This window comes from Dermochelys coriacea, chromosome 6, assembly GCF_009764565.3.
Source record: "Dermochelys coriacea isolate rDerCor1 chromosome 6, rDerCor1.pri.v4, whole genome shotgun sequence".
Taxonomy (NCBI): Eukaryota; Metazoa; Chordata; order Testudines; family Dermochelyidae; genus Dermochelys; species Dermochelys coriacea.
The window spans coordinates 6,748,409-6,767,802 of record NC_050073.1 but is presented as its reverse complement, the minus strand read 5'-3'; the positions used below and the strand labels follow the sequence as shown (position 1 = coordinate 6,767,802).

The 19,394-nt window shown below is 58.3% G+C and overlaps 1 protein-coding gene across 1 annotated transcript in view; it reads left to right on the top strand.

Annotated features, from left to right (window-relative positions):
- Positions 1-7,946, top strand: part of FNBP4 (formin binding protein 4) — a 28,847-nt gene extending 20,901 nt beyond the window's left edge. Inside the window, 7 exon segments of the mRNA XM_038406418.2 lie at positions 585-883; positions 2,295-2,309; positions 3,915-4,011; positions 4,014-4,058; positions 4,161-4,420; positions 5,223-5,380; positions 6,863-7,946. Coding sequence (XP_038262346.1) covers positions 585-883; positions 2,295-2,309; positions 3,915-4,011; positions 4,014-4,058; positions 4,161-4,420; positions 5,223-5,380; positions 6,863-7,007 — 1,019 coding nt within the window. The 3' untranslated portion in view covers positions 7,008-7,946.
- The last annotated feature ends 11,448 nt before the right edge of the window (positions 7,947-19,394 follow it).

Here is a 19,394-nt window from a genome sequence, read left to right as displayed (position 1 = left end):
AGCAGATGCTGGAGAGCTGCTGGTACCAAGGATGGTGCAATGGTTAGAGCACTACCACTACAAGACCTGGCTTCAGTTCCCTGCTCTGCCATGGATTCGCTGTCTGACCATGGGCTGGTCCCTTGTTGTCAGAGTTCCCATCTGTAACAGGATGTGAGGGCCAATCTGTGAGCTGGTGAGGGGCGCCGATGGTGGGTGATAGGGCCAGAACAAGCTCCTCTGAGCCAGAGAAAGAGAAGAGTCCCTCTGCCACCAGTGAGCCATGGCTCGACATGCCATCAGGTTTCGGTTAGCCATGGACAGTGGCTGAGCTGTGGACGCGGTTAACCCAGAAGGAGGCACTGTGCCCCGGGCAGCTGGAGTCACACTGCCACATGTTTCCCCAAGAGCCCTCGTGCGCAGAGGGCACACAGCTCCTCACCCTACAGCTTGGGCAGTGAGCCTGAGGTGCACCTACATGAGAACTGCGCATTCCTGCCACTGCTCGGGGAAGGGGATCAACACAGCTGTGTGGAGGAATGGATGGGTTGCGGCACGAGCAGTTCCAGGGGGGTTGTCAGGCATGCACCAATGTGTCTCCTCAGGTCCTCTCAGCAAAGAGCCCTTCTCCGGCCAAGTTCCTGCCACGTCCCTTGTGCCGCTCACTCCGTTTTGGACTATGCTTCAGTCTTCTGTCCCCGTGCTCCAGCCCCCTCTGCCCTTGGAGGTGCCCCCACCTCCTCCACCTCCGCCAGAGTCACCCCCACCGCCGCCGCCACCACCGCCGCCTCCTGGGGAGGATGGAGAGATCCAGGAGGTAGAGATGGAGGATGAGGAAAGCGAGGAACCACCAGCCCCAGGAACAGAGGAAGATGCTCCTCTGAAACCGCTTCTCCGCCCAGCTGTCCCAGCAGCCAGGTGAGGGTGGGGAGTGACCACTGCCCAGGGCGGGCCTTGGATCGGATATGTTGTGTGAAACAGGCAGCTCAGCATCACTTGGCCGGGCGTATTTCCAGTGGCTCTGCTTTGTATCCTCCTGTGGCAAGCCCCTGTCATCCCATGGGTGATAGCTAGCAGCTCTGCCTTCCCCCCCTCCCAGTCCTGGGAGAGAAGGTTTTCATGAATGATATACCCTCTCCAAAAGTCATTGCCAGGGCCCCTCCCAAGAGGCGGTGGAAAGGAGGTGGTCCTCGGACGTTGCTCAGCCCTGGTTCTTGGGGGGAGCAAAGGTGAGTTTTAACGGGCAGAGAGGTCATTGGGTGTGCCATGGTTCTGCGCTGTGAACCAGCGAAGGGGAGCCTGGGGGATCAGTGGAGGTGCAATGGATAAGGGGCAAAGCGTTCCTTAGCGAGTTGCCAGCTCCCTCCTGAGGCCGTGCTGCTCTAGAACAGCCTACACCCCTTATTCTCTGCGGGGGATTTCATCCTCGTGAAAGGGTTCCTCTGCCAGGAGTGCAAAATGTTTCCCCCATACGAGGCGGAGAATCCATTTGTCTCCTGGGGCGGGGGCATGTTAAATGGCAGACCCAAGGCCTCTCTATGCTAGTAGCTCGCTTGGCTGCGCTCAGGAGTGGCAGCAGCCAGAGCAAGACCTGGTTGTGCAGGAGCTGCCGACGGCTAGGAATTTGGCAGGGGCAGTGGGTGCCAGCTGCACCAGGGTGATTGGGAGGATGAGCCATGGGGGGGCAGTGCGGTCCCCGAGCCAGGCCAGAGCTGTAGGGGGGGACGGGGCAGTGCGGCAGGGCCAACACAGTGATGGGCTCCCTCCATCGCTGGGTCACCCGGGCCTAGGTTCAGCGCGGCCGGGGCTGTCTTGAGTGGGCACATCCCCTTCTTGCCAGAGAAGAGCCCCCGTCCGAGAGGCACTGGGTTTAGCTGGCTCAGCAGAGGGGCCTTGGAGATGTCTTACCGAATGACTGGAGACTTGCTAACATAGTTCCTATTTTTAAGAAAGGGGAAAAAAAAGGGATCCGGGTAACTACAGGCCTGTTAGTTTTACAACTACAGCTGTATGCAAGGTCTTGGAAAAAAATTTGAAGGAGAAAGTAGTTAAGGACATTGAGGTCAATGGTAAATGGGACAAAATACAACATGGTTTTACAAAAGGTAGATCGTGCGAACCAACCTGATCTCCTTCTTTAAGAAAGTAACAGATTTTTTTAGACAAAGGAAACGCAGTGGATCTAATTTACCTAGATTTCAGTAAGGCGTTTGATACCGTGCCACATGGGGAATTATTAGTTAAATTGGAAAAGATGTACTTGTGGCACCTAGAGACTAACAAATTTATAGAGCATAAGCTTTCGTGAGCTACAGCTCACTTCATCGAATGCATCCGATGAAGTGAGCTGTAGCTCACGAAAGCTTATGCTCTAATAATTTGTTAGTCTCTAAGGTGCCACAAGTACTCCTTTTCTTTTTGCGAATACAGACTAACACGGCTGCTACTCTGAAACTTGGAAAAGATGGGGATCAATATGAAAATTGAAAGGTGGATAAGAAATTGGTTAACAGGGAGACTACAGCAGGTCCTATTGAAAGCTGAACTGTTAGGCTGGAGGAGGTTACCAGTGGAGTTCTTCAGGGATCAGTTTTGGGACCAATCTTGTTTAATCTTTTTATTACTGACCTTGGCACAAAAGTGGGAGTGTGCTAATAAAGTTTGTGGATGATACAAAGCTGGGAGGTATTGCCAATTTAGAGAAGGATACAGAAAGATTTGGATGACCTTGTAAACTGGAGTAATAGCAATAGGATGAACTTTAATAGTGAGAAGTGTAAGGTTATGCATTTAGGGATTAATAACAAGAATTTTAGTTATAAGCTGGGGATGCATCAATTAGAAGTAACGGAGGAGGAGAAGGACCTTGGAGTATTGGTTGATCATAGGATGACTATGAGCCGCCAATGTGATATGGCCATGAAAAAAGCTAATGCGGTCTTGGGATGCATCATGTGAGGTATTTTCAGTAGAGATAAGGAGATTTTAGTAGCGTTATGCAAGGCCCCGGTGAGACCTCACCTGGAATACTGTGTGCAGTTCTGGTCTCCCATGTTTAAGAAGGATGAATTCAAACTGGAACAGGTACAGAGAAGGGCTACTAGGGTGATCCGAGGAATGGAAAATCTGTTTTTATGAAAGGAGACTCAAGGAGGTTGGCTTGTTTAGCCTAACTAAAAGAAGGTTGAGCGGAGATATGATTGCTCTCTATAAATATATCAGAGAGATAAATACCGGAGAGGGAAAGGAATTATTTAAGCTCGGCACCAATGTGGACACAAGAACAAATGGATATAAACTGGTCATGGGAAGTTTAGACTTGAAATTAGACGAAGGTTTCTAACCATTAGAGGAGTGAAATTTTGGAATAGCCTTCCAAGGAAGCAGTGTGGGCAAAAGACTTATCTGGCTTTAAGATTAAACTCGATAAGTTTATGGAGGAGATGGTATGATGGGATAATATGATTTTGGTAATAATTGATCTTTAAATATTCAAGGTAAATAGGTCCAATGGCCTGTGATGGGATGTTAGATGGGGTGGGAACTGAATTACCCAGGAAAGAATTCTCTGAAGTATTTGGCTGGTGAATCTTGTCCATATGCTTAGGGTTCAGCTGATCGCCATATCTGGGGTTGGGAAGGAATTTTCCTCCAGGGCAGATGGAAGAGGCCCTGGAGGTTTTTTCGCCTTCCTCTGTAGCATGGGGCACGGGTCACTTGCTGGAGGATTCTCTGCTCCTTGAAGTCTTTAAACCACGATTTGAGGACTTCAATAGCTCAGACATAGGTGAGAGGTTTTTCGCAGGAGAGGGTGGGTGAGATTCTGTGGCCTGCGTTGTGCAGGAGGTCGGACTAGATGATCATAATGGTCCCTTCTGACCTTAGTATCTATGACTCAGTCCAGCCCCCTGACTGCCCACCCCCTTTTCCTGCAGAGTAACTCCGAAGGCAGCACCTCCACTGCCCTCACCGCTAAACCACAGAAGAGGAAAGCCGGTGAGATGAGCACGGGGCTGGTTCAGCGAGCAGCGACCATGGCAGCTGTCCCGTTCTCTACAGCCAGCCCGTCATGGCAGCCAGTGAGTACCAGCTCCGGAGCGGCCTACCTGAGGCCAGAGCAGCATCTGCAGCGGGGGGCTGCCAGGGACTTGCCAACCTCCATCTCTCTGCTGTATCCGCAGGCCCTCAGCCCATGGGGCTGAGTCTCCAGCCGAGTTACCTGGGCGTGACCGCACCAGCCATCATGAGCTATTCGGAGTGTGCCGTGCCCACTGGTCTCGCGGCCACCATGGTGCAGCCAGCCCCCGCACGAGGAGCCCTCCCTGCCAAGGGGGCCATGGAGCAGCCTCCTCCCCCACCTCCGCCACAGCCACCACCACCACCTCCCCCAACCACCAAAGCACCGCCTCCGGAGAAACCTCGCAAAGGGAGAAGAGACAAGGTAGGGGCGGGCTCACCACTGCCCGGGCCTGTGGGGGAGTTACTGGCAGATCCAGGCTGTGCCTGCAGGGTGGGCATGAGCAGTGAGAGAAGTCAGGACTTTGTGGCCTTGGGAGACAAGTCGCTTCCCTCTGATTGTCTGTAAAGGGAGGCTGGCTGATGTGTGGAGCACCTTGAGGTCCCTGAGTGAAGGGCTGATGCTTCAGGCAGCTTGCTCCCGCTCGTGGGCAGTGGTTCCCCTAGTGTGGGGCAGGTCAGCCCACGGGTGCGTGGGGCCAGCGCTGGGCTAGCAGGGCTTGCTGCTAGTCAGCATTGAAGTGGCTGGGGGTAAAGCCTGTTCTCTCCCTGGCGGTAGCTAGACACACCGCTTCCCTGGAGTTCTTGGGCCCCCTCCAGCATTAAGAGGGGGGCTGTGTCCCTGTCCCTGACTGGGCCTGTAGGCGCTACCGTAATACACCTAATAAATAATGTACAGCCCCTAGCACGGCAGGGCCCTGACCTGTGGCTTGCAGCCACTATGGTAATATAGCAGTGTGTGGCAGGGCTTGTGCCCGCCCCTGACTCTCGCTGATCAGCCCCTCTCACCCCCCACCGGTCTCTCCCAGCCAGCCACTGGAGCAGAGCGAAGTGCCCGCCTGGAAGCATCAGCCATTTTTCCCACACACGCACTCTGCCTCTGTTCCTTTGGCTGGGTCCGTGTTGCCTTCCTCTCCCTCCTTCCCTGGCCCTGTGTGGGAGGGGCGCTCCTCCGTGCCCATGGTGCCACCTGCATGATCCCAACCCTTCCCCTTCTTTGTGTGCAGGGCAAGAAGGGGAAAGCGAAGATGCCGTCGCTGGTGAAGAAGTGGCAGAGTATCCAGCGGGAGCTGGATGAGGAAGAGAACTCCAGCTCCAGCGAGGAGGACCGGGAGCTCACCTCTCAGAAGCGCATTGAGGAGTGGAAGCAGCAGCAGCTAGTGAGGTATGGGGGGGAGGACTGGCGGGGATTGAGAGGGGCCCGGTGGGCCTGGAGCCTGCTCCTCGGGGGTCCTCTGCACCTGCTCGTAATCCAGTTCCTGCTACAGCCCCGGCCAGGGCACCAGCCAGCCCCCCAGGTGGCAGTGTCAGCAGAGGAGTCCCAGGGGGGAGCGTTCCTCCCCTCAGAGCCAGCTTCCCCCTGACAGGGCAGCGTGGCTGGCCTGTGCTGTCTCTGGGGTCCTCACCCCCTTTCTCTGTGCCACAGTCCCCAGGAGACTCTCTCACTGGCCTGGCCCCTCAGATGCTGGCTGTATCTGTTGCTGCTGTTGGGGGGGCGGTTCTTTTCCTGTCGATATCACGACATCTGTGACCGGTTATTGCTTGTGCCTTAGCGAGGCACTTCCTGGCGCCCTTCACCTATCTCCAGGCGCTCTGGAGCACTCCCCCTCAGATCAGCCCTCTCCAGCCTGCCCATGCGAGCAGTGCTCTCGGCCTGGGTGCCTGCCCCGTTTGTTGGAAATCCTGGCTCCTCTAGCAGATGCCCCTTTCCCAGGACAGGCCAGCAGAGAGCCCATTGCCCTGGGTCCCTCCTCTCAGGGACAGCACTGCCTTGCTGGGCCACTTACCCCTCGTTGTGCCGAGCTGGAGTTCTCCACCAGTCACAGCGCAGCAGCTGACTCAGTACGTCACCTGCTTAACTACAACCCTCAGCCCCCCTTCCAGTGTGTAGGGCCAGGGGTCCCATAGCCCTGAGCTGGGCAGGGTCCTTGGCCAGCGTCTTTGGGCTCGCAGTGTAAAGCAATGAGGCCTGGGGAGTGCGAAGGGAAGGCGAGAGGGCATGGGGAGGGAGAAGACCCTGCTGGATGTTCACTTTGCTACTCCCCTGCAGTGAGCTGGGCGGCACGGGCTAGGTCCTTCCTGCCACTGTATTACAAAACTCCCATGGGTCAAGTTTCATGGCCACTCCAGCTTCTCCCCTGGGGTCCTTCCAGTGGCTGCCTGAGCCTGAACGCCCCACTCTGAAGATGTGTATAAGAAACTTCTCCCCTCTGCCCATCCCGGTGAGGGGAGCAGGTGTGTGTGTGTGGGGGGGGGGATAGCTGGACTCTCCATCACCTCTGCACCTGGGGAAGCCTGACCACTGAGCTGTCATGCATTGGGTGGGGAATCCCAGCAGCAAGGGGACAACACTTGACTGAACCCTTCCCAGCCCTCAGAACTGCTCCCTGACACAGCACCTTCTAGTGGCCCCAGGAGATCTTAGGCAAAGGGCCAGTTTCCTGCTAATATGCTCCCGATGCTCTCCGGAGGGTTGATTTGGCCATTCTGCATCAGAGGCAACTCTGTGAACTTCGCATCGTATGCATGTCCCCTCTGTGCCACCCGACTCCCACCCCCTGCCAAGGGCAGGTCAGGCCCCTGAGGGTGGGCTGCACGAGCTCTGCCCGGACTCCTTTGCAGCACCTGAGGTGCTCTGTCCCCACAGTGGCATGGCGGAGAGGAACGCCAATTTCGAGGCCCTGCCGGAGGACTGGCGAGCGCGGCTCAAGCGGAGGAAACCACTTCGAGCACATGAGGAATTGGCACTGGGGGTTTGTTTCTGGGGTTTTTTTTACACATGTACAGTTTAGAGCCTCTTACCAATACGACTGTTGTCAATAAATTGTGACTGTTTGGGGCATCCCGTTTCAGTTGAATGGGCTGATGCAGCGATCCCCTAGACTGGGACCTCTCCAGGGTGGGAGTGGGGATGTGAAAGGCCTGTTAGGCAATGGGCGGCCTTGATCGGCCTTGTGCTCGCCGTTCGGCTCCTCCTGGCACAGCGGGGGTGCTGGCATGAATAGTGCATTTTGGGGTTGGGCTCTGCCAGCGACTGCACCGGGTGGGCCTTCCTCCCCGAACAATGCTTGGCCCAGCTGGTAGAGCCGAGTCGAGCTCAGAACCCTCTACCTTCCCCTTGCGGTTTAAGGAGAAGGCAGCTCTTCCTTGGCTTTCAGACCTAGCTCTCTCGGACGCCTCCTGGCGTTGCCATTCCCTGCATCTCTGGCCCGAAGGTGCTGCAGCTCTGTCCTGCGCCGAGTAGGAACTTGTGCATGCACTTCCTTCATCAGAGCCAGCCAGTGGCCTGGACGTCCCTGAGAGCTCAGCGAGCCCTTCACTCGAATCCAGGGCTGTCTGCAGGGCCTAGTGCAGAGACTAGACGAGTCCACTTTGCCTGGGCCATAAAACCTTTGGTCAGCCCTTGGACACGTTTGCGGGCTGCCTGGGAGGTGGTGGGAGGCCATGTGTCAGGAGCCACTCATAGAAAAGCATTGCTGTTTGCTCTCTAGTTCTCCCCTGTTCTAGGCCCCACCTCCTTTCGCTCCCCATCAGTCCACTGATTTCAGTGAAAGTAGCTTTTGTCCGTGTTAAGCCTCCCTCCCCCTCTTTCTTTGGCTCAGAATCAGGTAAAAGTCACTTTCTTCCCACGGAAGGGAAGGCCGCTCGGGTTTCCAGCCGTTTGTATTTCTCCAGTTTTTGGCTTTGTAAATTTGTACATAGATATGAATAAAATCCCTTTTTATACTTCAGAACCTGCGTGCTCTTGTACTGCGGCGCGGGATGGGCAGTGCACTTGGGCATAGGGCAGCGCCTGCAAATCGGGCTGGGGGGATATGGTGGAGCTTCGTTCTGGGTGACTCAGGCTTCTCCAGCCACTGCCCCTGCCAACTCACCAGCAAAGGGGGATCTGTCTGACTTGAACGGGCAGGCGCTCTTGGTCCGCGGGTGCACTAAAGCAGTTGTTGATGCAGGCTCAGCTACACAGGGAATCTCATCAGGGAGGCTGGATGCCACCTCTGACACCCTCTTACCTGTACAGTAGGGCCCATAACTAAGGCAGCGTGTCTGTCACAGAAGTCACGGATTCCGTGCCTTCATGACTTTTGCAGCGGATGGTTGCAGCTGGCTCAGGGGCTGCCTGAGTGTTCGGGCAGCCCCTGAGCCGTCAGCAGCAGCAGTTTAGGTGTGGGAGGAGGGCCAGGGCTAGGGCAGGAGTTGGGGTGCTGGGCAGCGCTTACCTTGGAGGGACTCCTAGGAAGCAGAATGGCATGTCCCTTGCAGCTCCTAGGCGGAGCTAGACCAGGGGCTTTGCATTCTGCCTCTGCTTGCAGGCACCACCCCCACATTAGCTGTGATTTTCTAGCCAATGGGAGCTGTGGAGCTGGAGCTCGTGGTGGGGCAGTGTTCGGAAGCCCCCCGGCCTTCCCTTCCCCTAGGAGTTGCAGGGACATGCAGTCTGCTTCCAGGGAGCTGCGCAGAGCTGGCTAGGGAGCCTGTCAGCCCCCGCAAACACAAACAACACACACACCCCTCTGCCCCTGGGCTGCATGCCTCTGCCCGCACCCTCCAGCACCAGCAGGGGTTCCAGGCCACCCCCCCAGAGCACTCTGGCCCAAATTTTAGTCAGGGGTCTATAGTACAAGTCATGGGCTGTGAATTTTTGTACTGCTGTGACGTTGTCCATGACTTCTACTAAAAATACCCGTGACTAAAACGTAGCCTTATCCATAACACCCTGGGTGCTGATTATGGTCAAATCCAGTCATGAGATTTTTTTCAGCAGCATTCATTCCATTGGCCTTTCAGTCCTGGCCTTGTCCCCTGTTCTGCCAGCCACTTCCTGCTCATAAAGTCATGTCCTTATGTGCCAAAAGGTTCCTGGCGGGTGGAAGGATTGTAGGTTTTTACTGAGTCACACCTGTGTAATTCTAGTGCAGGTGTTCTCAGCCACAGGGCAGGGGGTGCAGAGGAATGCCCCCCCTTCCATGCCAATCAGTGGGGAAAAGGGGAGCACCACTGTTGTAGTGAATCCTAAAGACGAAATTGACCTGGCAAATCCTCTATAGGCGGTGGGGTATGGTGTCTAACATCCATTGTATAATGTGGGCAGGGCTGAAGGGAGCTGGAAGTTAATGAACCCAAATTGGTATGTTGGATATTAAGCTTAATTGGTGGATAAAATAATGAGGGGTTGGGTTAGTCTACCCATCACTGCCTTGTTGGATCCTGAAAGATTTTGTGGGAAACAACCCAAAAAAAAGTGTCTCCTGGAGTGAGCTTCACTATCATGGCTCCCCTCTGCCCGCAGCAGGGACCTGTGTCACCCTAAAGCGGAGAGGTGCCCTGACCAGACCCAGCCAGAGAGGGGCCTAGATGCTATCGCCATCTGTACCAACTCCAGCTGAATCCCAAACACCACCTGGCATGACAGTTTTTTACCACCTTTGTTTCCATCTAAGACACTGTCAAGTGAGGGGGCTGTGTCTTCTGAAACTGGACTTTGGCAGCAGCAGTGCTCGCAGCTCTAGCCTCTCAACCAACTTCTTCCCTTTTCTCCAAAAGGACAGGTATGGCTGTCTTTAATACATCGAACAAGGGCTTTTTCCTTCTGAAAACTCTCTGCAGCTCAAGGGGCCAAGGCTGGTGAAAATAAGCCTTATTTAACACTTCACATTGTAAAGGCTTTAAGAGAATTTCCTTTTCTGTCGTTTTATTGAAGTTCAAAGGATTTTTAATACAATCAACCATGGTGTTAAGCATGCTGAAGTCTCCGTATCCCAAGCTTTGCATGTTGTTTAATGATGATTATGGACTGAATTATGTTAACACCTTTAGCCCTATATTCCACCTAAATTAATACCTGCAGCCCAGGCCACACAAAATCACACCTGCAGGTCCCTGAGGTGATGGGGGCTGTAGGGCCCAGTCTCTACAGGCACACAGGTATGGGCTGTGGGAACAGGTCTGTATACAAATGTGCAGGTCCCAGGGTGACGGGGGCTATAGGGCCCAGCTCTACAGGCGCACAGGTATGGGGCTGTGGCACCAGGCTGCATACAAATGTGCAGGTCCCCAGGGTGATGGGGGCTATAGGGCCCAGTCTCTACAGGCGCACAGGGGTGGGGCTGTGGGACCAGGTCTGTATACAAATGTGCAGGTCCCCAGGGTGATGGGGGCTATAGGGCCCAGTCTATACACGCGCACGTTGGCGGGGCTGTGGGAACAAGTCTGTATACAAATGTGAAGGTCCCCAGGGTGATGGGGGCTATAGGGCCCAGTCTCTACAGGCGCAGAGGGGGGCGGGACTGTGGGACCAGGTCTGTATACAAATGTGCAGGCCCAGGGTGAGGCTATAGGGCCCAGTCTCTACAGGTGCACAGGGGCGGGGCTATGGGGCTGTGGGACCAGGTCTGTATACAAATGTGCAGTCCCAGGGTGACGGGGGCTATAGGGCCCAGTCTCTACAGGTACACAGGGGCGGGGCTATGGGCTGTGGACCAGGTCTGTATAAAAATGTGCAGGTCCCCAGGACGAGGGGGCTATAGGGCCAGTCTCTACAGGGCACAGCGGCGGGGCTGTGGGACAGGTCTGTATACAAATGTGCAGGTCCCAGGGTGAGGGGGCTATAGGCCCAGTCTCTACAGGGCGGGGCTATGGGGCTGTGGGACCAGGTCTGTATACAAATGTGCAGGTCCCCGGGTGAGGGGGCTATGGGCCCAGTCTCTACAGGCGCACAGGGGTGGGGATGGGGCTGGGGACCAGGTCTGTATGCAAATGTGCAGGTCCCCAGGGTGATGGGGGCTATAGGGCCCAGTCCCTACAGGCGCACAGGGGCGGGGCTGTGGGACCAGGTCTGTATACAAATGTGCAGGTCCCCAGGGTGACAGGGGCTATAGGGCCCAGTCTCTACAGGCGCACAGGGGCGGGGCTGTGGGACCAGGTCTACATACAAATGTGCAGGTCCTCAGGGCGACGGGGGCTATAGGGCCCAGTCTCTACAGGCGCACAGGGGCGGGGCTGTGGGACCAGGTCTACATACAAATGTGGAGGTCCTCAGGGCGACGGGGGCTATAGGGCCCTGTCTCTACAGGGGCGGGGCTATGGGGCTGTGGGACCAGGTCTGTATACAAATGTGCAGGTCCCCAGCGTGATGGGGGCTATAGGGCCCAGTCTCTACAGGAGCACAGGGGTGGGGCTATGGGGCTGTGGGACCAGGTCTGTATACAAATGTGCAGGTCCCCAGGGTGACGGGGGCTATAGGGCCCAGTCTCTACAGGCGCAGAGGGGCGGGGCTGTGTGACCAGGTCTATATACAAATGTGCAGGTCCTCAGGGCGACGTGGGCTATAGGGCCCAGTCTCTACAGGGGTGGGGCTATGGGGCTGTGGGACCAGGTCTGTATACAAATGTGCAGGTCCCTGGGTGATGGGGGCTATAGGGCCCGTCTCTAAGGCGCACAGGGGCGGACTGGTGGGGTGGGGAAACCAGCGTCTGTATACAAATGTGTCAGGTCCCCAGGGTGATGGGGGCTATAGGGCCCAGTCTCTACAGGCGCACAGGGGCGGGACTGTGGGGACCAGGTCTGTATACAAATGTGCAGGTCCCCCAGGGTGATGGGGCTATAGGGCCCAGTCTCTACAGGCGCACAGGGGCGGGGCTGGGGGACCAGGTCTGTATACAATGTGCAGATCCCCAGGGTGATGGGGCTATAGGGCCCAGTCTCTACACGCGCGCAGGGGCGGGGCTGTGGGACCAGGTCTGCATACAAATGTGGCAGGTCCCCAGGGTGATGGGGCTATAGGGCCCAGTCTCACGCGCGCAGGGGGGGGCTGTGGACAGGGTCTGTATACAAATGGCAGGTCCCCAGGTGTGATGGGGGCTATAGGGCCCATCTCTACAGGCGCAGAGGGGCGGGGCTGTGGGACCAGGTCTGTATACAAATGTGCAGGTCCCCAGGGTGATGGTGGGCTATAGGGCCCATCTCTACAGGGTGCACAGGGCGGGGCGATGGGGCTGTGGGACCAGGTGTATCCAAATGTGCAGGTCCCCAGGGTGAGGGAGGTCTATAGGGCCCAGTCTCTACATGCGCACAGGGGCGGGGCTGGGGACCAGGTCTGTATACAATGTGCAGGTCCCAGGGTGACGGGGGCTATAGGGCCCAGTCTACAGGCGCACAGGGGCGGGACTGGGGACCAGGTCTGTATACAAATGTGCAGGTCCCCAGGGTGATGGGGGCTATAGGGGCCCAGTCTCTACAGGCGCACAGGGGCGGGGCTGTGGGACCAGTTCTGTATACAAATGGCAGGTCCCCAGGGTGATGGGGGCTATAGGGCCCCGTCTCTACAGGCGCACAGGGGCGGGGCTGTGGGCCCAGGTCTGTAAACAAATGTGCAGATCCCCAGAGTGATGGGGGCTATAGGGCCCAGTCTCTACAAGCGCACAGGGGCGGGGCCATGGAGCTGTGGGACCAGGTCTGTATACAAATGTGCAGGTCCCCAGGGTGATGGGGCTATAGGGCCCCAGGTCTCTACGGCGCACAGGGGCTGGCTCTGGGACCAGGTAGTCTATAAAATGTGCAGGTCCTCAGGCGACGGGGGCTATAGGGCCCAGTCTCTACCGCACAGGGCGGGGGCTGTGGGACCAGGGTCTGTATACAAATGTCAGGTCCCAGGGTGATGGGGCTGTAGGCCCGTCTCTACACGTTGCAAGGGCGGGGCTGTGGGCAAGGTCTGTATACAAATGTGGCAGGTCCCCAGGGGTGATGGGGGCTATAGGGCCCAGTCTCTACAGGCGCACAGGGGCAGGAGGGACTGGGACCAGGTCTGTATACAAATGTGCAGGTCCCCAGGGTGATGGGCGCTATAGGGCCCATACCTACAGCGCACAGGGGCGGGGCTGTGGGGCTGTGGGACAGGTCTGTATACAATGTGCAGGTCCCCAGGGTGATGGGGCCTATAGGGCCCAGTCTCTACAGGCGACAGGGGCGGGCTGTGGACCAGGTCTGTATACAAGTGCAGGTCCCCAGGGTGATGGGGCTAGAGGGCCAGTCTCTACAGGCGCACAGGGAGGGGCTTGGGCTGTGGGACCAGGTCTGTATACAATGTGAGGTCCCCAGGGGTGATGGGGGCTATAGGGCCCAGTCTCTACAGGCGCACAGGGGCGGGCTGTGGGACCAGGTCTGTATAATGTGCAGGTCCCAGGGTGATGGGGCTATAGGGCCCAGTTTCTACAGGTGCACAGGGGCGGGGCTGTGGGACCAGGTCTGTATACAATATGCAGGTCCCCAGCGGTGAGGAGGTCTAAGGGCCCAGTCTACAGGCGCACAGGGGCGGGGCTGTGGGACCAGGTTGTACAAATGTGCAGGTCCCCAGGGTGTGATGGGGGCTATAGGGCCCAGTGTCTACAGGCGCAGAGGGGCGGGGGCTGTGGGACCAGGTCTGTGATAAATGTGCAGGTCCCCAGGGTGATGGGGGCATAGGGCCCAGTCTCTACAGGGCACAGGGGTGGGACTATGGGGCTGTGGGACAGGTCTGTATAAAAATGTGCAGGTCCCCAGGGTGATGGGGGCTATAGGCCCCCAGTCTCTACTGGCGCACAGGGGGGCTGTGGGACCAGGTCTGCATAAAATGTGCGGTCCACAGGGTGAGGGGGGCTATAGGGCCCAGTCTCTACAGGCGCACAGGGGGGGGCTATGGAGCTGTGGGACCAGTCTGTATAACAAATGTGCAGGTCCCCAGGGTGAGGGGCTATAGGCCCAGTCTCTACTGGCGCACAGGGGCGGGGCTGTGGGACCAGGTCTGTATACAAATGTGCAGGTCCCCAGGGTGATGGGGGCTATAGGGCCAGTCTCAGGCGCACAGGGGCGGGGCTGGGACCAGGTCTTTATAACAAATGTGCAGATCCCCAGGGTGATGGGGGCTATAGGGCCCAGTCTCTACAGGCGCACAGGGACGGGGCTATCGGGTGTGGGACCAGGTCTGTATACAAATGTGCAGGTCCCCAGGGTGATGGGGGTCTATAGGGCCCAGTCTCTACACGCGCACAGGGGGGGGCTGGGGACCAGGTCGTATACAAATGTGCAGGTCCCCAGGGTGATGGGGGCTATAGGGCCCAGTCTCTACAGGCGCACAGGGGCGGGGCTGTGGGACCAGGTCTGTATACAAATGTGCAGGTCCCCAGGGTGATGGGGGCTGAGTCCAGTCTACAGGTGCACAAGGGCGGGGCTGTGGAACCAGGCTGTATACAAATGTGCAGGTCCCCAGGGTGATGGGGGCTATAGGGCCCAGTCTCTACAGGCGCAGGGGCGGGACTGTGGGACCAGGTCTGTATACAAATGTGCAGGTCCGCAGGGTGATGGGGCTATAGGGCCCCAGTCTCTAAGGCGCACAGTGGCGGGGCTATCGGGCTGTGGACCAGGTGTATACAATGTGCAGGTCACCAGGGTTGGGGGCTATAGGGCCCAGTCCCCTAAGGCGCACAGGGGCGGGGCTGTGGGACCAGGTCTGTATACAAATGTGCAGGTCCCCAGGGTGATGGGGCTATAGGGCCCGTCTCAACAGGCGCACAGGTGCGGGGCTGTGGGACCAGGTCTGTATACAATGTGCAGGTCCCCAGGGTGATGGGGGCTATAGGGCCCCGTCTCTACAGGCGCACGGGGCGGGCTGTGGGCCCAGGTCTGTAAACAAATGTGCAGATCCCCAGAGTGATGGGGCTATAGGTCCCAGTCTCTACAGCGCACAGGGGCGGGCCATGGGGCTGTGGGACCAGGTCTGTATACAAAAGTGCAGTCCCCAGGGTGATGGGGGCTATAGGGCCCAGTCTCTACAGCGCACAGGGGTGGGCTGTGGGACCAGGTCTGTATACAAATGTGCAGGGTCCCCAGGGTGTGATGGGGCTATAGGGCCCAGTCTCTACAGGCGCACAGGGGCTGGGCTCTGGGACCAGGTCTATATACAAATGTGCAGGTCCTCAGGGCGACGGGGCTATAGGGCCCAGTCTCTACAGGGGGGGCTATAGAGCTGGGGACCAGGTCTGTATACAAATGGCAGGTCCCAGGGTGATGGAGGCTATAGGGCCCAGTCTCTAAGGCGCACAGGGGTGGCGGGGCTGTGGGGCTGTGGGACCAGGTCTGTATACAAATGGCAGGTCCCCAGGGTGATGGGGGCTATAGGGCCCAGTCTCTACAGGCGCACAGGGCGGGGCTGTGGGGCTGTGGGACCACGTCTGTATACAAATGTGCAGGTCCCCAGGGTGACGGGGGCTATAGGGCCCAGTCTCTACTGGCGCACAGGGGCGGGCTGAGGACCAGGTCTATACACAAATGTGCAGATCCTCTGGCGACGGGGGCTGTAGGGCCCAGTCTCTACAGGGTGGAGCTATGGGGCTGTGGGACCAGGTCTGTATACAAATGTGCAGGTCCCCTGGGTGATGGGGGCTATAGGGCCCAGTCTCTACTGGCGTACAGGGGCGGGGCTGTGGGGCTGTGGGACCAGTCTGTATACAAATGTGCAGGTCCCCAGGGTGATGGGGGCTATAGGGCCCAGTCTCTACAGGCGCACAGGGGACGGGGGGGCTGTGGGACCAGGTCTGTATACAAATGTGTAGATCCCCAGGTGATGGGGGCTATAGGGCCAGTCTCTACAGGTGCACAGGGCCGGGGCTATCGGTCTGTGGGACCAGGTCTGTATACAAATGTGCAGGTCCCCAGGGTGATGGGGGTATAGGGCCCAGTCTCTACAGGCGCACAGGGGCGGGGCTGTGGGGCTGTGGGACCAGGTCTGTATACAAATGTGCAGGTCCCCTGGGTGATGGGGGCTATAGGGCCCAGTCTCTATAGGCGCACCAGGGGCGGGGTGTGGGACCAGTCTGTATACAACTGTGCAGGTCCCCAGGGTGATGGGGCTATAGGGCCCCGCTATACAGGCGCAGAGGGGCGGGCTGTGGGACCAGGTCTGTATACAAATGTGCAGGTCCCCAGGGTGATGGGGGCTATAGGGCCCAGTGTCTACAGGCGAAGAGGGGCGGCGGCGGTGGGACCAGTCTGTATACAAATGTGCAGGTCCCCAGGGTGATGGGGGCTATAGGGCCCAGTCCCTACAGGCGCACAGGGGGGGCTGTGGGGCTGTCGTGGTGGGACCAGTTCTGTATACAAATGTGCAGTCCCCAGGTGACGGGGGCTGTAGGGCCCAGTCTCTACAGCGCACAGGGGCGGGGCTGTGGGACCAGGTCTGTATACAAATGTGCAGGTCCCCAGGTGATTGGGGACTATAGGGCCCAGTCTCTACTGGGCACAGGGGCGGGGCTGAGGGACCAGGTCTATATACAAATGTGCAGATCCTCAGGGCGACGGGGGCTATAGGCCCAGTCTCTACAGGGGTACAGGGGCTATGGGCTGTGGGACCAGGTCTGTATACAATGTGCAGGTCCCCTGGGTGATGGGGGCTATAGGGCCCAGTCTTACAGGCGCACAGGGGCGGGGCTGTGGGACCAGGTCCGTATACAAATTTACAAGTCCCCAGGGTGATGGGGGCTATAGGGCCCAGTCTCTACAGGCGCACAGGGGCGGGACTGTGGGACCAGGTCTGTATACAAATGTGCAGGTCCCCAGGGTGATGGGGGCTATAGTGCCCCGTCTCTACAGGCGCAGAGGGCGGGGCTTGGGAAGGTCTGTATACAAATGTGACAGGTCCCCAGGGTGATGGGGGCTATAGGGCCCATGTCTACAGGCGAAAAGGGGTGGGCTGTGGGACCAGGTCTGTATACAAATGTGCAGGTCCCCAGGGTGATGGGGGCTATAGGGCCCAGGGTCTACAGGGCACAGGGCGGGCTGCGGGACCAGGTCTGTATACAAATGGGCAGGTCCCCAGGGTGACGGGGCTATAGGGCCCAGTCTCTACTGGCGAACAGGGCGGGGCTGAGGGACCAGGTCTATACACAAATGTGCAGATCCTCTGGGCACGGGGCTATAGGGCCCAGTCTCTACAGGGGTGGGGCTATGGGGCTGTGGACCAGGTCTGTATACAATGTGCAGGTCCCCTGGGTGATGGGGGCTATAGGGCCCAGTCCTCTACAGGCGCACAGGGGCGGGGCTGTGGGGTGGGGACCAGGTCTGTATACAAATGTGCAGGTCCCCAGGGTGATGGGGCTATAGGGCCCAGTCTCTACAGGCGACAGGGGGGGCTGGTGGGACCAGGTCTTTATACAAATGTGCAGATCCCCAGGGTGATGGGGGCTATAGGGCCCAGTGTCTACAGGCGAGAGGGGCGGGGCTGTGGGACCAGGTCTGTATACAAATGTGCAGTCCCCAGGGTGATGGGGGCTATAGGGCCCAGTCTACAGGCGCACAGGGGCGGGGCGTGGGGCTGGGACAGTTATGTATACAAATGTGCAGGTCCCCAGGGTGAGGGGGCTGTAGGGCCCAGTCTCTCCCGGCGCACAGGGGCGGGGCTGTGGGACCAGGTCTGTATACAAATGTGCAGGTCCCCAGGGTGATGGGGACTATAGGGCCCAGTCTACTACTGGCGCACAGGGGCGGGGCTGAGGGACCAGGTCTATATACAATGTGCAGATCCTCAGGCGACGGGGGCTATAGGGCCCAGTCTCTACGGGGTGGGGTTATGGGCTGTGGGACCAGGTCTGTATACAATGTGCAGGTCCCCTGGTGAGGGGGCTATAGGGCCCAGTCTCTACAGGCGCACAGGGGCGGGCTGTGGGACCAGGTCCGTATACAAATTTACAAGTCCCAGGGTGATGGGGGCTATAGGGCCCAGTCTCTACAGGCGCACAGGGCGGGACTGTGGGACCAGGTCTGTATACAAATGTGCAGGTCCCCAGGGTATGGGGGCTATAGTGCCCCGTCTCTACAGGCGCAGAGGGCGGGCTGTGGGACCAGGTCTGTATCAAATGTGCAGGTCCCCAGGGTGATGGGGGCTATAGGGCCCAGTGTCCAGGCGAAGAGGGGCGGGGCTGTGGGACCAGGTCTGTATACAATGTGCAGGTCCCCAGGGTGATGGGGGCTATAGGGCCCAGTGTCTACAGGCGCACAGGGGCGGGGCTGGGGACCAGGTCTGTATACAAATGTGAGGTCCCCAGGGTGACGGGGCTATAGGGCCCAGTCTATACTGGCGCACAGGGCGGGGCTGAGGACCAGGTCTATACACAATGTGCAGATCCTTGGGCGACGGGGGCTATAGGGCCCAGTCTCTACAGGTGCACAGGGGCGGGGCTGTGGGACCAGGTCGTATACAAATGTGCAGGTCCCCAGGGTGATGGGGGCTATAGGGCCCAGTCTCTACAGGCGCACAGGGGCGGGGCTGTGGGACCAGGTCTTTATACAAATGTGCAGATCCCCAGGGTGATGGGGGCTATAGGGCCCAGTCTCTACAGGCGCACAGGGACGGGGCATCGGTGTGTGGGACCAGGTCTGTATACAAATGTGCAGGTCCCCAGGGTGATGGGGCTATAGGGCCCAGTCCCTACAGGCGCACAGGGGCGGGCTGTGGGGCTGGGACCAGTTCTGTATACACAATGTGCAGGTCCCCAGGGTGATGGGGGCTATAGGCCCAGTCTCTACAGGCGCACAGGGGGCCTGTGGACCAGGTCTGTATACAAATGTGCAGGTCCCCAGGGTGATGGGGACTATAGGGCCAGTCTCTACTGGCGCACAGGGCGGGGCTGAGGGACAGGTCTATACAATGTGCAGATCCTCAGGCGACGGGGGCTATAGGGCCCAGTCTCTATAGGGGTGGGGCTATGGGGCTGTGGGACCAGGTCTGTATACAATGTGCAGGTCCCCTAGGTGATGGGGGCTATAGGGTCCGTCTCTACAGGCGCACAGGGGCGGGACTGTGGGACCAGGTCTGTACAAATGTGCAGGTCCCCAGGGTGATGGGGGCTATAGGGCCCCGTCTCTACAGGCGCAGGCGGGGCGGGGCTGTGGGCCAGGTCTGTATACAATGTGCAGGTCCCCAGGGTGATGGGGCTATAGGGCCCAGTCTCTACAGCACAGGGGCGGGGCTGTGGGACCAGGTCTGTATAGAAATGTGCAGGTCCCCAGGGTGACGGGGGCTATAGGGCCCAGTCTCTACTGGCGCACAGGGGCGGGGCTGAGGGACCAGGTCTATATACAAATGTGCAGATCCTCTGGGCGACGGGGGCTATAGGGCCCAGTCTCTACAGGGGTGGGGCTATGGGGCTGTG